The 18390-nt window shown below is 31.1% G+C and overlaps 3 protein-coding genes across 7 annotated transcripts; 1 reads left to right on the plus strand and 2 right to left on the minus strand.

The window, feature by feature from the left end:
• Positions 1 to 503: 503 nt before the first annotated feature.
• Positions 504 to 6648, minus strand: LOC144476726 (venom acid phosphatase Acph-1). Of its 5 annotated transcripts, none has more exons than XM_078193886.1 (8): positions 5188 to 5419; positions 4796 to 4942; positions 3357 to 3409; positions 3042 to 3146; positions 2693 to 2958; positions 2396 to 2552; positions 1957 to 2286; positions 504 to 1217 (listed from the first exon to the last, which is right to left on the minus strand). In XM_078193886.1, exons 2-8 carry the CDS (start codon positions 4797 to 4799, stop codon positions 1020 to 1022), a joined length of 1113 nt encoding a protein of 370 aa, XP_078050012.1. In that variant the 5' UTR covers positions 4800 to 4942; positions 5188 to 5419; the 3' UTR covers positions 504 to 1019. The 5 variants fall into 5 exon arrangements, with proteins under 5 accessions (XP_078050012.1, XP_078050009.1, XP_078050011.1 ...); XM_078193883.1 differs by having other exon boundaries at positions 3357 to 3520; XM_078193885.1 differs by having other exon boundaries at positions 4489 to 4942.
• A 114-nt stretch (positions 6649 to 6762) lies between these two features.
• On the plus strand, positions 6763 to 9115 carry Cpsf73 (cleavage and polyadenylation specificity factor 73). The gene has a single exon (XM_078193881.1). It carries the CDS (start codon positions 7051 to 7053, stop codon positions 9109 to 9111), a length of 2061 nt encoding a protein of 686 aa, XP_078050007.1. The 5' UTR covers positions 6763 to 7050; the 3' UTR covers positions 9112 to 9115.
• Positions 9116 to 9359: 244 nt separating this feature from the next.
• Positions 9360 to 18072, minus strand: Dnapol-theta (DNA polymerase theta). Its single transcript, XM_078193880.1, has 21 exons — positions 17404 to 18072; positions 17098 to 17328; positions 16768 to 17021; positions 16534 to 16666; positions 16261 to 16462; positions 15956 to 16151; positions 15720 to 15889; positions 15380 to 15647; positions 14965 to 15295; positions 14734 to 14875; positions 14412 to 14655; positions 14179 to 14320; positions 12071 to 14108; positions 11799 to 12007; positions 11502 to 11703; positions 11226 to 11407; positions 11025 to 11144; positions 10593 to 10928; positions 10261 to 10525; positions 9943 to 10169; positions 9360 to 9833 (listed from the first exon to the last, which is right to left on the minus strand). The coding sequence occupies exons 1-21, from the start codon at positions 18070 to 18072 to the stop codon at positions 9696 to 9698; spliced, it is 6699 nt and encodes a 2232-aa protein (XP_078050006.1). The 3' UTR covers positions 9360 to 9695.
• Between the last annotated feature and the right edge of the window lie 318 nt (positions 18073 to 18390).

Below are 18390 nucleotides of genomic sequence, written 5' to 3' on the forward strand. Positions count from 1 at the left end.
GCAAATGTGTCTTTGTGAAGCAAAGAAATTGGTTTGATCGCTGATGGGTCGAGACAGTAAATAAACGGAGATTATGAAAGTTCGTACAACTCAGTTATGTAAAAGTAATCATTATGAATATTGTTATCAGTATCAGCTGTTAAGAAGTATCACGTTAAATTTATTGATGTCAAGATCGCTTATCTAGAATAGTAGACCGAAGAGGAATGCATACATGAAATCTTTACAAAGAGTCAATATTAAAGGAGCGAAACTCTTCTTCAAACTCGAAAGAATTCGTATCGTTCGCCAAAAGTGGGAATGTGCTGGTATAAAAAATTAATTAGAATCTTAATGAAAACTGGTTCAAAGTCAAATGAAAATTTATTAATTCGTCTTTGTCGCTGATATTTATATATAATAATTGGTATATTTGGTAGATGCAGTAAGTGGTAAAAATTATACTGTAATAAAGAAATTAATATTGAAATAAGGAGACCAATGATTAAAGAATTAACAGGTAATAAGGCGTTTCTAACAATTATCTATTACATCAATGTAGATTCACAATTAAATCTTCAATTAGTACAATATATAGAACTTTAGCGTGGATAAAACGCCAGGTATGTCAGAAAGTAGCTCGTGCTAGACAATCCAAGGATTCAAATAGAGTTGAAGAAATTTTGCACTAAGAAATTCTGGAAAGTATTGGATACCTAGTATTTTCGAAAACGGTGTATCTTCAAGAAGTATATCTTGGACGATCATTCAGTTGAATACAAGTATCAGATCAAAATATTTAACGGTAAAATCGACGGAAAATAAACTTTTGTAATAACAATTTAATGTATCCGTGCGAATAAACACTGTATATAAACGCATATAAACATGTTCATACAAAAATAGACATTTTTTCAAGAAACCAGACTTTCTTACACTTAAAAATGTTTAAGAAAATACTTTTTATTATTGACATCTATTTCGAATTTACTGTTAGTGTTTCATTCATTTAATTGCTAAAATGAATCTAATTAACTGCTTCAATTTAAATTAATTTTCTCTTCATATAATTTATGCATTTCATCTTTTGAGAAATGGTACCATGCTGAATACATTTCCTCTTCGGGTGGTAGAACGTCATTTACTAACTCTTTATATTTATCGAACGGGAGAACTTCGTCATTGTCGTTGAACTTATAAGGTATCAACTCTTCCGTAACTCCGGTCCAAAGGAGCAGCTAAAAATAAATTATGGTATTTGATCTTTAATTACGAACCACATTGAATTGACAAATTATTTTATAAAGCATGAATTAACACTAGAACAACCGAGCTGTAAAAGTGACTACTGAGTTTTTCGGCAAGTAGTTTCGTTTTTTTACCAACAGAGGCATTAGTTGCATTTTTAATCAGCCAACTTCGTTGTAAACCGTATTGTAATTGTACAGAGTGTTTCGCTTGAAAGTGACCACCTCAATGTCTCTTCAAATAATAATGTTACAAAGAATATTGTGGTTGGAATTTGATCGGTATCAAGTGGCGAATGCGATATATAAAGTAGCTTTTTTCATGGTCACTTTTTTGAGTTTTTATGGTCATCGATATGTATGGACAATCCATTAACGAAAAAGATGTAGTGTTTCCTCACAATACTGCTAGAGATCGTACAAGTTTGGCAACTCGTCAGAAACTGTTACAGCTTGGAGGAAATGTATTACCATCCCCATTACACTCGCCAAATCTGGCACTCTTGGATTATTACATGCTTCGGACTTTACAATGTTTCTTAAACAGTAAATCGTTTACTTCGAATGAGAATAATTTTTGAGAACGAATCGTTCTTTTCGAAAAGATTTTTAGGATAATTGTTCAATGCAATGAAACTAAAATTCAACAATCAAATGGGTTTGATTACTCTAGTGTTATCAGACTTATCATTAGTTGTGTTTGCGTGGAGAAATATTCAAAATCAATTACCCTGACAAACTGCTTGCCAGCTTCGTCGCTTAATTTTTCAAATATAATAGCAGTCCCGAAATTTGGTATCGCTGGCTCTGTGAAATTATGTGCTCTCACGAATCCAGCGATATTTGACTCGTGTCCGCTATACAAATAGATTTTTCGTGGTCTTTCACGTTTCTCGTTCAGTTGTGCATTTTCTATAAATCTCTTAATAAGCGTGCCTCCATTCATACGTTTCATTTCCGCCGTCTGAGAGCGAATATCGTATTCGAGTACCACGATAGACTGTAATGTTTTGTTCACTTCCTCTGTATGCCACTCTGGCATCGGCAAATTCATGCTTTCCTGTAAAATTATTCAGCGCATAATTAAAGAAACAACGTGGAAGTTAGAGTTGTTATTACAATTCCCCATTAGCGACTTAATAAATAACTTAAGAAACGTCCGACTATACCTGTGTAGCCAGTTTATTATAAACTTCGTACCCTTCTGTTACGCTCATTTCAGTTATTCCGGTTTTTTCACTTAGAAAATTCAGAAAGTCTTTGTATTGCGAAGCTTTCTTTCGAACTTCTTCCAAGTTCCGTGCATTTTTTAGTCCTTCCGAAAATCTGTTAGAAATACATATGCATATGGATTACAGACAGTCCACGAGATTATTTATAATTAGAATCGATTATACGAGCTCCTCCATCGATATCGGCCACTCTTTCGAGATAAGAGGAAATGAAATGTCTGACAAGACGCTTACATTGGCGAGAACTCTGGTCTCAATAAATAATCCAATCTCTCCGGCATATAGTGTGCAGGTATCGGCATCCATGACAATTTATCGTTCCATGCTTGCTTTGAACTTGGTGGATAAAGAGCAGCCAAAACTAACTGTAGAGACATTTTTGTTCTATCAAAATCCGTACTATAAGCATACACGTCAATGGGATGGTAAAGATCGCCTAAAAATTTGTCATAGCGATTTCTTAACATTTTTCCGATCTTATATTCTCTTAGTTTTCCTACCTGGAAAGAACATCGATAATTGTAACTTAAATAGAATTATATTCACAAGATTAGTGTCATATTTACGCGTTTATAACAAACACATTTGTCAACTGCCCGAGTCCCATTGGTTCGTAGATCGATAAATTGTCGAAATCTTTCGGCCAGAGTTCTTTTTCACGCGGTGTTCGGTCTCCATGTCTAAATAACTGGAAAATAGTTAACAATTGAATAAAACAGGGCCAGTACAAGTCGTTTTCTTTATCAGTTTTACTGAATTGTGATAGAACAAAATCGGCAGGATAAGCGCAAACAAATTGCGACACATTTCAACAATTAAAATAGATTTTTACTGTGACATTCGATTCACGGAAATTCGATGGGAATGATTGAGTAAAATTAGAGTCTATTATACTCACCACCTGTACCAGTTCCACCTTCAATTCTCCTTTCGCTGAATGGTGAAGTAAACCTAGTACACAGGCGAATAGTATTAAAATTAAAATCAAACGTCTCTTGCTCCTGAACGATAGATCTGAATGGAAATGGAAGACTTCATGACGATGTCTGGGACGCTTCGCCGCTAAATGTAGGTAATTATGTACTACTCTAGAGAAGAGCAACAAGATAGTGATTCATTGCGATACTGTAGATTAATTAACTTATGACAAGTTGTTGTCTAATGTACCTCCTGAGCGCTGATGGAACCATATGTGCCCAGCGAATCTTAAACCCCTTTTACACTGAAATACTTGTATCGTGATACACGTGCGCGATATAACGTTCAACGTGAGAAAAGGTATGTATTCCTGTTCGAACGCTTACATTCAATTAAACTAGCGGTCGGTATTAATCATGTGCGTATCGCGATACATGTATCTTCGTGTAAAACGGGTTTAAACGCTGGGCGCATGCGTTTTCTTACGCTACGTCCACGCGACATCGCACAGTGGGCCAAGTAACATAGTTGTGTAAAAATCGAAGAACTCTTAATAAAAGTAAAATGAAGCGTTGACTTTCGTTTCACGTTAGAGCTAAAATGTTACAGTATAAGGAAAAATTAGAAAGAATTTAGTATGAAAATTGATTAACCTGGAATATTTATATTAAACTTGAAATATTACAGCAAAAGTTGAAACTTTTTAAAGTTTCTTAAAGTCCTGAAAGTAAATTCTGCGAACCGATTTGAAATAAACGTATTAAAATCTATGTAAAATGATGTTTAAATAAAGTGATTTCATATTTAACATAAATTTTCCGAATTAAAAAATGTACATTCTCTCTATTATTCTCATATTCTAGAACATTTCATCTTTGACGTAAAAAGGATCATTGCTTTATCGCATTTCTATCAAAAGTATATTGTTTTATTACAATCGTAATTGCAATTGCAAATGTTAACCGCGTTGTGTATGTTTTTTATTTCGATCAAAATTGTGACCACGCTATAACAATGGAAATAGTTGAAGTAAAAGTAACATTATCGGGCAATGTTTAATGGCGTTCGCAATCCCAATATTATCGCGCAACGATAAATGCGGTATATGCTACGAATAAATGTTTTCATTGTAATTCTGTTCCTGTCATTATTTCACAAAGTTATAATTCGTAAGTTCAAATAATTTCGCGCGCTAGCTAGATTGCGTCATGTTTAACTGAACAGTATGTGTATGTAAATGTGTGTGTTATGTGTATACGTGATCGCTCGATGGCAGCAGCACCACCCAGAATGTATATTCGAACGGCAGAAAGATAATTATATAATCACAGACATATGCTTGATAACCAAGCGATACCGTAGAACCGAGGGAATAGTTTTTCCGGGTTATTCGATGATATACACTTATACTTTACGTACTCATATCGTTTCTCAACTTTGTTATCAGACGTATGCACTGTGATACCTCCTCATGCACAACGTGCAATTCGTATCGTTTAAATAATTTTAGTACAAATACGTTGACACGAGCAATACTCCACTTATTTCACTAATACTGTCCAAACTCTGCAAATATACACATACACAATGCTACGTAATCGGCACATAGATAAGACAGATCTATATCAAAGATCGCGCAAAGGATCGGAACCAATTGTTCAAACACAATGCGGAGGACTTCTGAACCTCCCTGAACATATTGCAAGAGCTATACAGTATTACGTAATGATAACTGAACGTTTTGTAACCTATTTCGTCAATAAAACTAAAACTGCTTAAAAAATAATTATACGTTTATATATTATAATTACCGTCTCAGCTCGTTTGAAACAGTTTTCTTACATAATGTAATAAGATTGACTGTTTGATTAGTGATCCAATTAATTGGCGCGATAGGCTAACACCAATTTAATTTATTATCGAAGTATGATTTGGCACGGAAAAGAAACTTTTATATACTTTTACATAATACGGTGGTACCTCGGTATACGTCCGCTTTGAAATAAATCCAACTTGATACACGTCCTGAATGAATGCGAGCAATCTTACCTGTTATGTGACCTTTGAAATACAACTGGAATAGATTAAGGATGTATACCGTGGTGCCACCATATCACAATATGTCATATACACAATATGTATATAATAGCTATGGTCTTATTATCTACAAGTCATTGTATCTTCCAATTTAATTGTATTCGTATGTAAAAGTATTTGTTTATTTCTGGAACTATAGTTGATTCCATTCCAACAATGTTTGCAATATTCTAAAAATAAATGCTTAATATTTGAGATACAGATATCTTAATTTTTCAAAGTATATAGTGTATAAAATTTATATTAAATTATTTGCATTAAATACATATATATATAATACAAATATGTGTATGTACAAGTCATATATATATGTATATATATATATATATATATATATATATATATATATATATCTCCTTTTTAATTATTAATTCGATATGAACGCGTATATGTATATCACTTTAGCGCCATTTTTTGAAATTGAATTATTCCGTTTCTTTACCGTAGCCCCCTTTCGATACTACCGCGAATTAAGGCAGTTTAAATTTCATACATAAGTAATGCATTTATTTTTCCGCGTTACGAATAACAATAAAAACGAATAAAATCTGTTCAGTATTAGTATGTATTATAATTTGTCGAGTGCGAACATTTATCAGTTAGTAAAGTGAACTTTCTGGTGGCCGAAATATTCATTGCCTTGGGAATGCAGATCCAAGTATGTGAAACGTCTTAATTCATTATATTTTTAAATTTGTTGAAATTTACACTATTGCAATAAATTTCTTGCTCATTTTTTCTTTGCACTAAATATGTAATTTGGTATGCGAATCTTATTAATGATTGTTCTTTATAAAATTTAAAAGATATTGCTTTCGATTACCATATTTGGAAAAATTTGAATTAACTAATTATTTATGATGTATTTTATAACTATTGATTTAATTAAGAGTTGGAATTAAAATTTTTCACCATTTACATAAATACATATGATATTCTTCTACACATTCATTTTTATATTTCCAATCATATAACTACCCCATAAATATTTTTTCTATTAAAATGTGTTATATATAAAATAATTGCATATACTTACTGTATATAAAATATGCATCGTCCATTAGACAAAGTAAATATTTATGCATAAGAACGTGCCATGAGGTTTCGGTATCGTAAAACATAACCATAAGAAAATGAGAACTGTATGTTGGTATTTTCTGTATTCATACAGTAGCGAAGGTTACGTTCGAAAATTGTGCTTAAATTTCGTGAATTAAACCATTAATGTGACGTTTTCTTATTTGTACAACGTGAAAAGCAAAAGACTACATTTGTTTATTTGTAAATATCTTTTCCATGCACAAATTATTGAAGCCGAAAGAAACTTTCCTAACCTCTATTCCGATTTTAAATACGAAGCGGCATAGGTTATTACAAGAATCTAACCTAACATTAAAATATGTTTATATAGTATACAATATAAACACCAAAGAAGATACATGTTCAATTGTACATAACCTCGAGAACATATAGACAATATTGAGATTGCAAGCATAAAGAATATCATATAATGAGTTGATAATTGTAATTTTATTTTAATATAATTGAGAATTGATGATAATATCAAATTTGAGAAAATGTCTGTGAAAAGAAAACCTGACACTCAAGTACCAGCAGAGGAGAGTGACTTACTGTCAATTAGACCTCTAGGTGCAGGACAAGAAGTAGGGAGATCATGTATTATGTTGGAATTTAAAGGAAAAAAGATTATGTTAGACTGTGGTATTCATCCTGGATTGTCTGGGATGGACGCATTACCATTTGTAGATTTAGTAGAAGCAGATGAAATTGATTTGTTATTAATTTCTCACTTCCATTTGGACCACTGTGGAGCTTTGCCATGGTTCTTACAGAAGACGAGTTTTAAAGGACGATGCTTCATGACACATGCTACTAAAGCTATTTATCGTTGGTTGTTGTCCGATTATATTAAAGTTAGCAATATTGCTACAGAACAGATGTTGTATACAGAGTCAGATCTAGAAACCAGTATGGATAAAATAGAAACAATTAATTTTCATGAAGAAAAAGATGTATTTGGAATCAAATTCTGGGCTTACAATGCTGGACATGTACTAGGTGCTGCTATGTTTATGATAGAAATAGCAGGAGTTAAAATTTTGTATACTGGAGATTTTAGTCGCCAGGAAGACAGACATTTAATGGCTGCTGAAATTCCTAATATTCATCCTGACGTCTTAATTACTGAGTCTACTTACGGCACACATATACATGAGAAACGGGAAGATCGTGAAGGAAGATTTACAAATCTAGTTCATGAGATTGTTAATAGAGGAGGAAGATGTTTAATACCTGTGTTTGCATTGGGCAGAGCACAAGAATTATTGCTTATATTGGATGAATATTGGAGTCAACATCCTGAACTCCATGAAATTCCCATATACTATGCCTCATCTTTAGCAAAGAAATGTATGGCAGTCTACCAAACTTATGTAAATGCAATGAATGACAAAATTAGGAGACAAATAGCTATCAATAATCCTTTCGTATTTAAACATATTTCTAATTTGAAAGGCATTGATCATTTTGAAGATATCGGGCCATGTGTCGTAATGGCTTCACCCGGTATGATGCAAAGTGGTTTGTCAAGAGAATTATTTGAATCTTGGTGTACAGATGCCAAAAATGGAGTTATAATAGCTGGTTATTGTGTAGAAGGAACACTAGCTAAGACTATTTTATCGGAACCAGAAGAAATAACAACCATGTCTGGACAGAAGTTACCACTAAAAATGTCTGTTGATTATATATCATTTTCTGCACATACTGACTATCAACAAACTTCAGAATTTATACGGATATTAAAACCACCACATGTTGTTCTGGTACATGGAGAACAAAATGAAATGGGAAGATTAAAAGCTGCTTTACAAAGAGAATACGAAGATGATCCTAATACAACAATGGAGATACATAATCCTAGAAATACTGTAGCTGTGGAATTATACTTTAGAGGAGAGAAAACTGCTAAAGTAATGGGCACATTGGCAATGGAAACTCCAAAAACGGGACAGACATTGTCTGGAGTTTTAGTGAAAAGAAACTTTAATTATCATATGTTAGCACCCTGTGATTTATCAAAATATACAGACATGAGTATGAGTCAAGTTATTCAAAGACAAAGCGTATATTTCTCAGCATCATTACCAGTACTGAAACATCTTCTAATACAAATTGCTGGAAATTTAGAAGTAGTAGATGATAAAAAATTACGTGTTTTTAAAAATATTGACGTTACTATAGATGGGAAAATTGTTACTATGGAGTGGATTGCAACACCAGTAAATGATATGTATGCAGATTCTGTTTTGACTGCAATACTTCAAGCTGAAATGATGGAACAGCCGCCAAAAGTTCTACCAGCTCCTACAAAAATGGATCGTATGCATTTTAAAGAATGTTTGATAGAAATGTTACAAGAAATGTTTGGTGAAGATTCTGTCCCCAAAATTTTCAAAGGAGAAAAACTTTATGTGACAGTTGATGGGAAAAAAGCACACATAGATTTATTAAATTTAGAAGTAACTAGTAAGGAAGATGAAACTTTTCAACAAATAGTACAAACAGCAGTAACAAAATTACATCAATCATTAGCCCCACCTTGTGATACAATCTAAAAGATAGTATTTTTACAATTATTTGTAAAGTGACATGTTTGTTTATAAGATTCTTGTAACTACGACAGCACACGTTGTTAATTAATAAGTTATTTTATTTACTTCATAATTGATTGATATGATACAAATTACATTACTTGCTTATCTTTATAAATACAACAGTAAAATTTATGTATAAAAATATAAAAAATAAATTCATATTTAAATATTTTTCATACAACATCCTTGAGCATTGTGTTATATGCAATAATTTCTGCCTTCACTAATCTGTATATGTAATTAAATTTTCGTATAGTATTTATAAAATTATTGTTGTAAAAAATATTTGTACAATCAGATTTATGCATCTAAAATTATTTTGTTTGATTCCATAAAATATAGTAAATAAATATATATTATTTATACGTGAAAAATATGTAATTAATTATTTAAAATTATTATACTGAGGAAAATTGATCATCTTGAATGCATGCAAAAAACACATAACATTGCAAATTCATTAAATATAATATAATAAATAATAACTATCTGAAACATGATTAATTAGGAAAGTTATGCTAGAAAACACATATGAATGCAAGATATTAGAGATTATATTCGGAAAGATCTCCCCAAGCTGGACCAACTTTGAGTTTCACCGGTAATGGTACTGCAAGTTGACATACTTGTTCCATTGATTCCTTTACTATTGTTGCAACTTGTCGTAAATCATTTATGTTCACCTAAATTTAAAAAATTTGAGACTTTTTTATATGCTCTAGAGTATGTTTTATCGTTGTGTTTTGTACAATCGAGTATTTCAAATCGAATACAATCTTATTTAATATTTACCTCGTATAGTAATTCATCATGAAGTTGTAGTACCAAGAAGCCACCTCTTTGTAATGTAACTCTGCTATTACTTCTTAATTTGCGTGTAGAATTAACAATAGGCATAATCGCTGCTGAAGTTGGAAACTCAAATCGTATCCTTTCTTCAATATTGACCATTGCCTTTTTTGCAATATCTGCTGCTGAACCTTGTACTTTCGTGTTCACTGCTTGACGTTCTGCTTGACCTGTAATTTATTAATAAGTAGTAAAATAATTTCTAACATAAGTTGTAAAATAGAACTGTTTTCAATTATTGTCTATGGCAAAAGAATTTACCTTTTTCTGCTAAATCCGAGCTTGCTAAACCAGAAATTGTTCTGCGCCTTTCTAGAATAGTTGTTACATATCCGTTTGCACGTGCTTCCTCTTGTACACTGGTTAACCACTTCGATATACCTGGATATGCAGCCATAAAAGATTCCAAAAATTTTTTTGCTTTTACTTCATCTACAGATAGATTTTCTGCAAGCGTTTTTACACCCATACCATAAATCATTCCATAACATAACTGCTTTGTATGTTGACGCATTTTGTCATCAACCTGTTTAAGAATTTATTAAAATAAATGAAGCTTATACTGAATAAAAATTCTGGTTTTTTCTACATACTTGATCTTCGGATACATGGTTCCAAGTCGCTGCAATATTTTTAAAAATATCTCCTGGCTTTCTCATTGTGTCACATAATGCCATATCTTTCGAAAAATGGGCCAATATTCTTAATTCAAGCTGACAGTAGTCTGCTGATAGCATAATATTTCCTATAATTGGTACAAATGCCATACGGACGCTTATGACAAAACTATTATCTTCAGAATTAAAGTCCCTTGGTACATTTTGCAAATTGGGTTCATGCATTGATACTCTACCAGTCGATGTGTACGTAACACAATTGCCATGAATTCGAGAACTGGATTGAGCCAGATTTAAAATTGGATTAATGATCTGTGGTATAAAACATAGTTTAGTACCTTAGATTAAATACTTTGTAGTACGATTTGTATGAATAGTTGTAATGTTAAAGATTTTTTCTATACATACTTTAGATCGCGTAGCACTTAATTTACGCCATGACATAACAAGGTTGGCTATAGGATGATCAGAGTGTTCTAGTACAGCTTTATTAACAGTAATTTTTTTTCCTTTATATAATCCTAGTACCTAAAAAATTAACAATCCAACAGTTCGATTAAAGTATGCTAAATAAATAGAGTATATTTTAAACAGACAATATTAACAAACCTTGCCAACTTCTTTAGATGATGAAAAATTAAATTTCATTCCTGATAATGCGTATGCTCGTTGTTCTAAAGACATTACTTCTTCATGGATAACAGAAGACAGATCTTGTAATGACTTTAAAGATACACCTAAACCAGTTAATTCCATACAAGCTAATAGAATTACCGTTTTCATTTCAATATCTATGATGGTATAAAATATTTTATTAGTATCAAAAATTGTGAGGAATAGTTTATTAAAAATATGCATTAACAACAAAAATACAGTAACAATTACCTTTGTATGTATACAACAACGTTGGACTCAAACATTCTAGTTTATTCAAAAGAATATCTGTTATGTGCCATGTAAGTACAGTTTCTGCGGATGCTCGAAATTCTCCTGGTATCGAGCTTTTTATATTTAATCCAGGCCCTGTTATAGAACAAGCATCTACTCGTTTCATTATGAAACACCCTTCTGGAAAATATTCTTTTACCTATTTATAACATAAATATTTTTCACTACATAGACTACATATATTATAAAAGATAGAATTTAAAATTGTTTCTAATATACGTTCACATTTATTACCATTTCACTGAAATTTTTTTCATAAATTTCGCTATCATACAACCAATTGGCTACTTTCGGATCTAAAAATTTACAAGTTGCAATAATATCACAACACCTATATAAGATTTTAAATGTATCCTTAGCTGCATAACATTTTACATATATGTGTGTATTATTAAGTATTTCTTTTAGTAGCTTCATTTGTTCCCTGCCTGGAACTTTTAAATCTGAAAATTGTTTGTTTCAGCGTATATGTACAGAACATATGATGCAGATATAACTTCACATACCTTGGTCATTACCAAAAGAAATGTAATATGCAATATTACTTTCCCAAGAAATAGCAGCACCACATACTTTTCTATCTTCATCAACATAATTTTCTAGCTTTTTAGACCTTTTTTTTCTGTCAGTACTGGTGGAACTTATAATTTTAGAGCCAATAGTATATGCATCATTCTTATATAATTCACAACTTATAGCCAAAGCGATGTATCTCCTTTGCATTACTTCACGTTTGAATAAATTAAATGTTCCCCTATCACTTCCAACTTTTATAATATTTAATGTATTCCAATTAATTTTGTCACTTGTATTACTTGGAGCTTTAGATTCTGAACATGTTTCAGCTGATTTTTGTGTGATCTTTGTGTTAATTTTAGGTTCCTCTAAGATTCCTGTTGACTTTGTTGGAGTATCCTCATCCGAAATTGCACTATCTATGCTACGATTTTTACGAATTAATAAATTGTGTGCAAGTATTTTCTTTAATGTCGGTTTAATCTTATGTTTCTCCACTTCTATCGTATTTAAAGAAGTGGTTGGGTATTCATTGCTCAACACAGGTTTGGAAATCTTTTGTGTATATGGTTTTTTCTTTTTCTCTGAGTCCAATTTATTCCTTATCTTAATACTTGCAGTTGGTGTGTGCATATTTTGCGAAGTAAATACGATATCATCTGAATCTGATTTGTTTGAGTCTATCGATAATGTTCGGTTTTCACCATACATAATTATATTTGCAACAGGTGATTTTTCCACAGATATATCTTTTAATCTACGTTTTAGAGACAACTTTTTCAATCCATTAGGAGTCTCTGAATACTTTTCATTGCATGTCTTCTTCATTACTGGTGTATTCTGTATATTTCTTATATTACATGTGACTGATATATCCGCTTTGTTCTTTTCATTGACCTGATTCATCTTTTCTGTTAATTTATTTGTTTCGTTCCAGGAATCTTCTTTCCATGAAATTATATTTGGTTTTGATTGTGAGGTTATCAAATTAACTGAATTTTTATCTATATTTTTAACATCTGCATCACATTTAATTGGAATTTCTACGCAGACATTTTTGACAGATTGTAAATTTGTTTCTACATTATTCTCATTTACTGGTTTAGATTCAGACAGTCTGCTCACTTCAAATTCTGAGAAATGTAAGGAATCAATTATGTTTTCTTCAAGAACATTAAATATTTGCGTATCAAGATTTAAACTATCATCAAATAGACTAGGACTTCTTGAAGTTCTTTGTTTAGCATTATCTTCGAAACTGGGTATTCGTGTAACATCATTTACATTCATTTCATTTGAGATTTTTATTTTTTTTGATGGTACACAACTTGAATTTTGTAAACTTTCTATGTCTTTTATCATATGTTTAACAGTACTATTTTGAGTTTTGATCTTTTTAGATCCTTTAATACTGATCAAAGATTCACTATCCCTTTTTCTTTGAGAATCACATGCCATCTTTGGACTACTGTCTTCAAAAAAATCAAAGGAAAATTTCTCATTTGATGAGTTTGAAATATCTAATTGCAATAATTGATCAGTAAGTTTTATGTTATCCTTTTTGGTCCCTTCAATTATGTCAGTCTGTACATTACATTCAATATTTTTAATATTGTCTGTAATATGTGAATTTTTGATTCCTTTAATTAAGTCAGTCTGTAGACTACATTCAATATTTTCAGCATTGTCTGTAATATTTGAATTAACTTTAGACTTTTCATCATTATTTAATTTATTATGTAAGGATTTTTCATGCTGATTAATTGAGTTAATATTTCCTGTAGTAGACAGATTTAAAATCTGTATATTTTTTTCAACAAGTTTACAGTTTGCTTGATTTTTTATTTCCGAATCATTAGGTATAATAATATCAACATTTGTTGCTTTCAAATTCGAATGTTTTTCATTCTTTAATGTACTTTGCTGTACGCTTAATACATCAATAGAGTTAGTTACACTTTGTGAGTCGTGTGTAACGACAGACTGTTCATTTTGTTTCCATGACATATCATGTAGTCCTAGTTCGTTCTATAATTAAATGATAAAATTATTAACGAGAATGAGCATCTACTTAATGTTAATAACAACGATTTTGTACCTGAACTAGTAATCTGGCTTCTTGTACTAACATAACTGCAGCTTCATGCGGTGTCAAACCATCTCTTCCAGTTACAAATACAGTTCTCATTTTATTTCGTTTTACTGCTTCTGATTCATGCTCTCCATCATATTCTTTTTCGCTAATATATAATTTCGATACGTTTATTCAATATTATTACAATAACGCAATTGTAATTGTTAATATATAGTATATTATTACTTAGTTTGTACCTTTCAAAAGGTAGGGCTTTATAAAGTGCACGTTCAACATCAAGCTCATTAGCAACTGCTAAATCTGCTACACTTGTAATTCCTTGTTTGTAGAGACTTCTAGCACGAAGTCCATTTAACATTGATAGACGTAGTAAGTCTAGTAATTCTCTACACACGCCAAATTGTAAGCGTGTTTGAAATTGAGAAACCAATAATTCCATACAGTCCCAACTTAATTGTTTACAAAATTGTGACACCATTCCTAAATACAAATTTTAAACATGATATTATTAGTAAATTATAAGTTTACTTCTAAGAAATCCAATATTAAAAATATTACCAGCAAAAGTAGCAGCTGATTGTTGTAAACTTTGAAGAAGTCCTCGACAACAGCCGTATTTTTTACAAACTGTGTCAAGAGGAACTTCACGTACTAAATCATGTAAAGCTAACGCTGTATAGAATCTTTTGTGTATATTAAGCTGTAAAGAAAACATAAAATTATATTTTGCAATTATAAAACCAATATCCAATTGGTTTAATTCAATGATTGAACTATTCATGGATTTACTGATTTTCCTGGTCGTGCGATGCCTTTAACAGCCGATGCTAGGAAACGCTCTTCTACGCCAACGAGTTCACCGACTCTTCGTTCACTTTCTGAAAGCATTCTCCATAATTCCCAAAAAGTTATCCAATCGATCTTTCCAATTTGGTTTCCAGAACTAAGAGGTGTAACTAAATATATTACGTGCAATTCTGTATCTAGAACGAAGCAGCGTCTTGCTTTTTGTAATTCTTCAAGTAAAAACAGACCATCTCTGGGCGGTACAGAAGCAGCTAAACATGCTTTTCCGAAAGCAGTAGCTACCCATCTATACTCTTCTTCAGTTTTTTGTAATCTAGGAAACAATACATTTTTCATATGAAGCATAAACATTTTAATTATTGCAGGCATTTATAATAATCGGGATAAAAGTACATACAGTAAGAATTCATTATCGACTAAAAATTGAATTGCTTCATTTGATGGATTCTTTGTACTCTCCTCATTGCACATATATATTAAAGTACATTTGGTGTACAATTCAAGATCTGATGGAGTATGTACAACTTCGCTAGCTATTGCTTCTAGAAGAGCTCGAATTAAAGGCGCTGAGTCTTCAAGACATGACATAATTGGATTCAAACTAGCTGATAATAGTGATTCAGCTGCTTTCTGTTCATTTGGTTTACACACGAGTATACTTTCTCCTACATTATACAATCATAAGATTAAATAATATATTTTTATATATGTTAAATTGTAACACAATTTAATCCTACCTGCTGTATCCTTCCCCATTCTGCCTGCTCGACCTATCATTTGTCTATAGGTAAGACTATCCAGTAATCTACCACCAAACATTGGAGATCTAACAATTACTCTTCGAGCTGGTAAATTTACTCCACTGCTTAAAGTTGATGTTGCTACAAGCACTCTCAAGGAACCTGATCTGATATGAGTAATAGTAAATAATAGATTCTAGAATGATTTTACATGAAATAGGGTAAATAATTACCTGAAAGATCCTTCTATGATATCACGTTCATCCATAGTAAGACCAGCATGATGAAAAGCTGTTCCAAAAGAAACTGTGCGTTCGAGAACATCATCCAAACCTGTTGGGCTACGTTTTAATTGTTCCAATGTTTCAGAAATTAATGTAGAATCTAACTGCTGCCTTAAAGTTGCTCCAAGCGATGAATTTCCTCGACCTATACAGAATATATATTATTTCTCGAATAATGGTTTCTGTGAATATATAATAGTTTCATTAACTGTGTATGAAACTAAACATATGAATCACAAACTTATTGAACGGACCTAATTTGAAAAATGCAGCTGCTATTTGTTCGGCTAACTTTTCACACCAATTTTTTGTTGCACAAAAGATCAGTACACTGTGACCATCTGATATTGTTTCAATACATAAGTGAATAATGTCATCTGTGTCCATTGTAAGCTCAGGCTTTGGCATTAAAGTTCTAATGAGGCATAATTTATTATCGTAAATGTCTTTATTAATCTAAAAAGTTAAAATAGCTCCATTAATTTTAACTTACACAAACTTTTCACTTGTTATTATGAAGAAAGTACCTTGCACTGTTCATTTAAAGGTATGGGTCTAAAGTCTGTCTTATAGAGTTCTGCATTTAACCACTTTGCTAACAGTGATAAATTTGGAAGTGTTGCAGACATACCAATCAGTTGTATATTAATATTTTCATCTCTGTAACAGAATAAAACAAGAATGTGTACTAACAATAAATTATCATAATGTTTATAATATTATTGTTTGCTTTTGAGAAATGATAAATTAATGTCAATTACCTAAGAGTCATATATTTGAGTTTAGTTAGCAGTAATTCTAAAAGGTATCCTCGATTTGGGTCTCCAACAAGGTGTAATTCATCAATTACTACAGCTCCTAAATTAACTAATTCATTTTCCTCCATTAAACGATTTATTAAAGAATTTGCTTTCTCAATGGTTGCAATTGCAATTTGTGTAGTTGCAAATCCCCCACGAGGAACTACACCTCCCATAAATCCATCAACTCTGATACCACTATCAGACAATAAATCCTGCCAAATTGAATTTAGTAATTAAAAATTATTTTATACTATCAAATGAAGCATTCAAGTGGATAAAAAGTCTTACTTGAAAGTAGTACATTTTTTCTCGAACAACAGATATAAAAGGCAAAATAAAAATTGCTTTCTTCCTCATTTCTAAGACTGTTTTTATCATAAGGATCTCTGCTACTAATGTTTTTCCTGCAGATGTAGGAGCAGAATATACAAGATTACGTTTCTCTTCCATGACTTTATGGTTTGATAAACATTCCACTTGCCATGTGAACATTTCTTTAACTCCTCTTGCTTCATATTTCTGGAAAAAGATAATTAATAAATTTTCATGTTATAATTAATAATTCAGGTATATTTAAAACAAACAGTATATTACCTGAAGAATATTTGGTGGCAATCCCCAAGATACCAATTTACATCGATCTTGAGTACCAATAGTGGAAATAGAAGTACTTATTTCTGTTGATTTTTCAATACTACTTTTTACATAGCTGCTCTCTGACAATTTAGAGTACGCACTATTGTTTGTTATATTGTCTCCAATATCATGTTTTCTATTATCATCATCATTATGTGTGTTTGTAAATGTAGATTTATCTGCTTGTTGTAACAGCATATTTGTTGTATTTGAATTTATTGAAGCTTCACATTTTGTGTAATTAATATTCACATTTTTTTTATTTATATGACATGAATCATTTTTCTTTTTGAAAGAAACAATGCTCTTACTTTTTAGCTTATTTGATGTATTAACTTTATTATTACTTTTTGAAATTTTTCCTACATCTTTTTGAAATTCTTTATGACTTAAATTATCTTGATTTATATTAGCTTTTGAAACAGTTAAAGTATTTAATAAATTGCTTTTAGACTGAAAAGCTACATCATTTGATTTATTTATTTCCTTAGACAAAAATACATTATCTTTGAAATATGTTTCCATATTGCTTTCATCATAAACAATATTCATATTTTTAACTTCAGCCTGAACACAGGCATTTATAGTATCATCCCCAAAGGATGGCATTTTATTAAGCGAGTCCATTTTGTACATTTTTATTTATTTCATCAGTATAACAGTTTGAAAATATTTAAAATAAATTACAATCGATTTATCTTATTCATTGTTTGTTTGTATAAGTTCCAATTTTTAATTACATTTGTAAACATTTATGTAAATATTTTAAAACATGAATAAATATTCTGTGATGTCCTTGATTAATATATATTTCAGTTTAACAACTTTACAAATTCTAAATAAAAACAATGTATATATGTACAATTATTGGAGTAAACGTCACAAATGTTACATTATTATTGGTTATTTTACTGATTTTTTCGTTACACAGATAAGATAATGTAA

Source organism: Augochlora pura, chromosome 11 (genome assembly GCF_028453695.1).
Source record: "Augochlora pura isolate Apur16 chromosome 11, APUR_v2.2.1, whole genome shotgun sequence".
Classification (NCBI taxonomy): domain Eukaryota; kingdom Metazoa; phylum Arthropoda; class Insecta; order Hymenoptera; family Halictidae; genus Augochlora; species Augochlora pura.

Bases quoted from the DNA above. Each gene is read 5' to 3' on its own strand.
- LOC144476726 (XM_078193882.1), bottom strand. From the start codon at position 3,648: ATGGTTCCATCAGCGCTCAGGAG. The intron at 3,147-3,356 runs GTGAGTATAATA...ACTATTTTCCAG, and splicing joins AGGTGGAACTGGTACAGGTG to TTATTTAGACATGGAGACCG. The intron at 1,218-1,956 runs GTAATTGATTTT...ATTTATTTTTAG, and splicing joins CTGGCAAGCAGTTTGTCAGG to CTGCTCCTTTGGACCGGAGT.
- Cpsf73 (XM_078193881.1), top strand. From the start codon at position 7,051: ATGTCTGTGAAAAGAAAACCTGACACTCAAGTACCAGCAGAGGAGAGT.
- Dnapol-theta (XM_078193880.1), bottom strand. From the start codon at position 18,072: ATGGACTCGCTTAATAAAATGCCATCCTTTGGGGATGATACTATAAAT. The intron at 17,329-17,403 runs GTAATATACTGT...ATCTTTTTCCAG, and splicing joins TGCCACCAAATATTCTTCAG to AAATATGAAGCAAGAGGAGT. The intron at 10,526-10,592 runs GTATGTAGAAAA...ATTCTTAAACAG, and splicing joins ACCATGTATCCGAAGATCAA to GTTGATGACAAAATGCGTCA.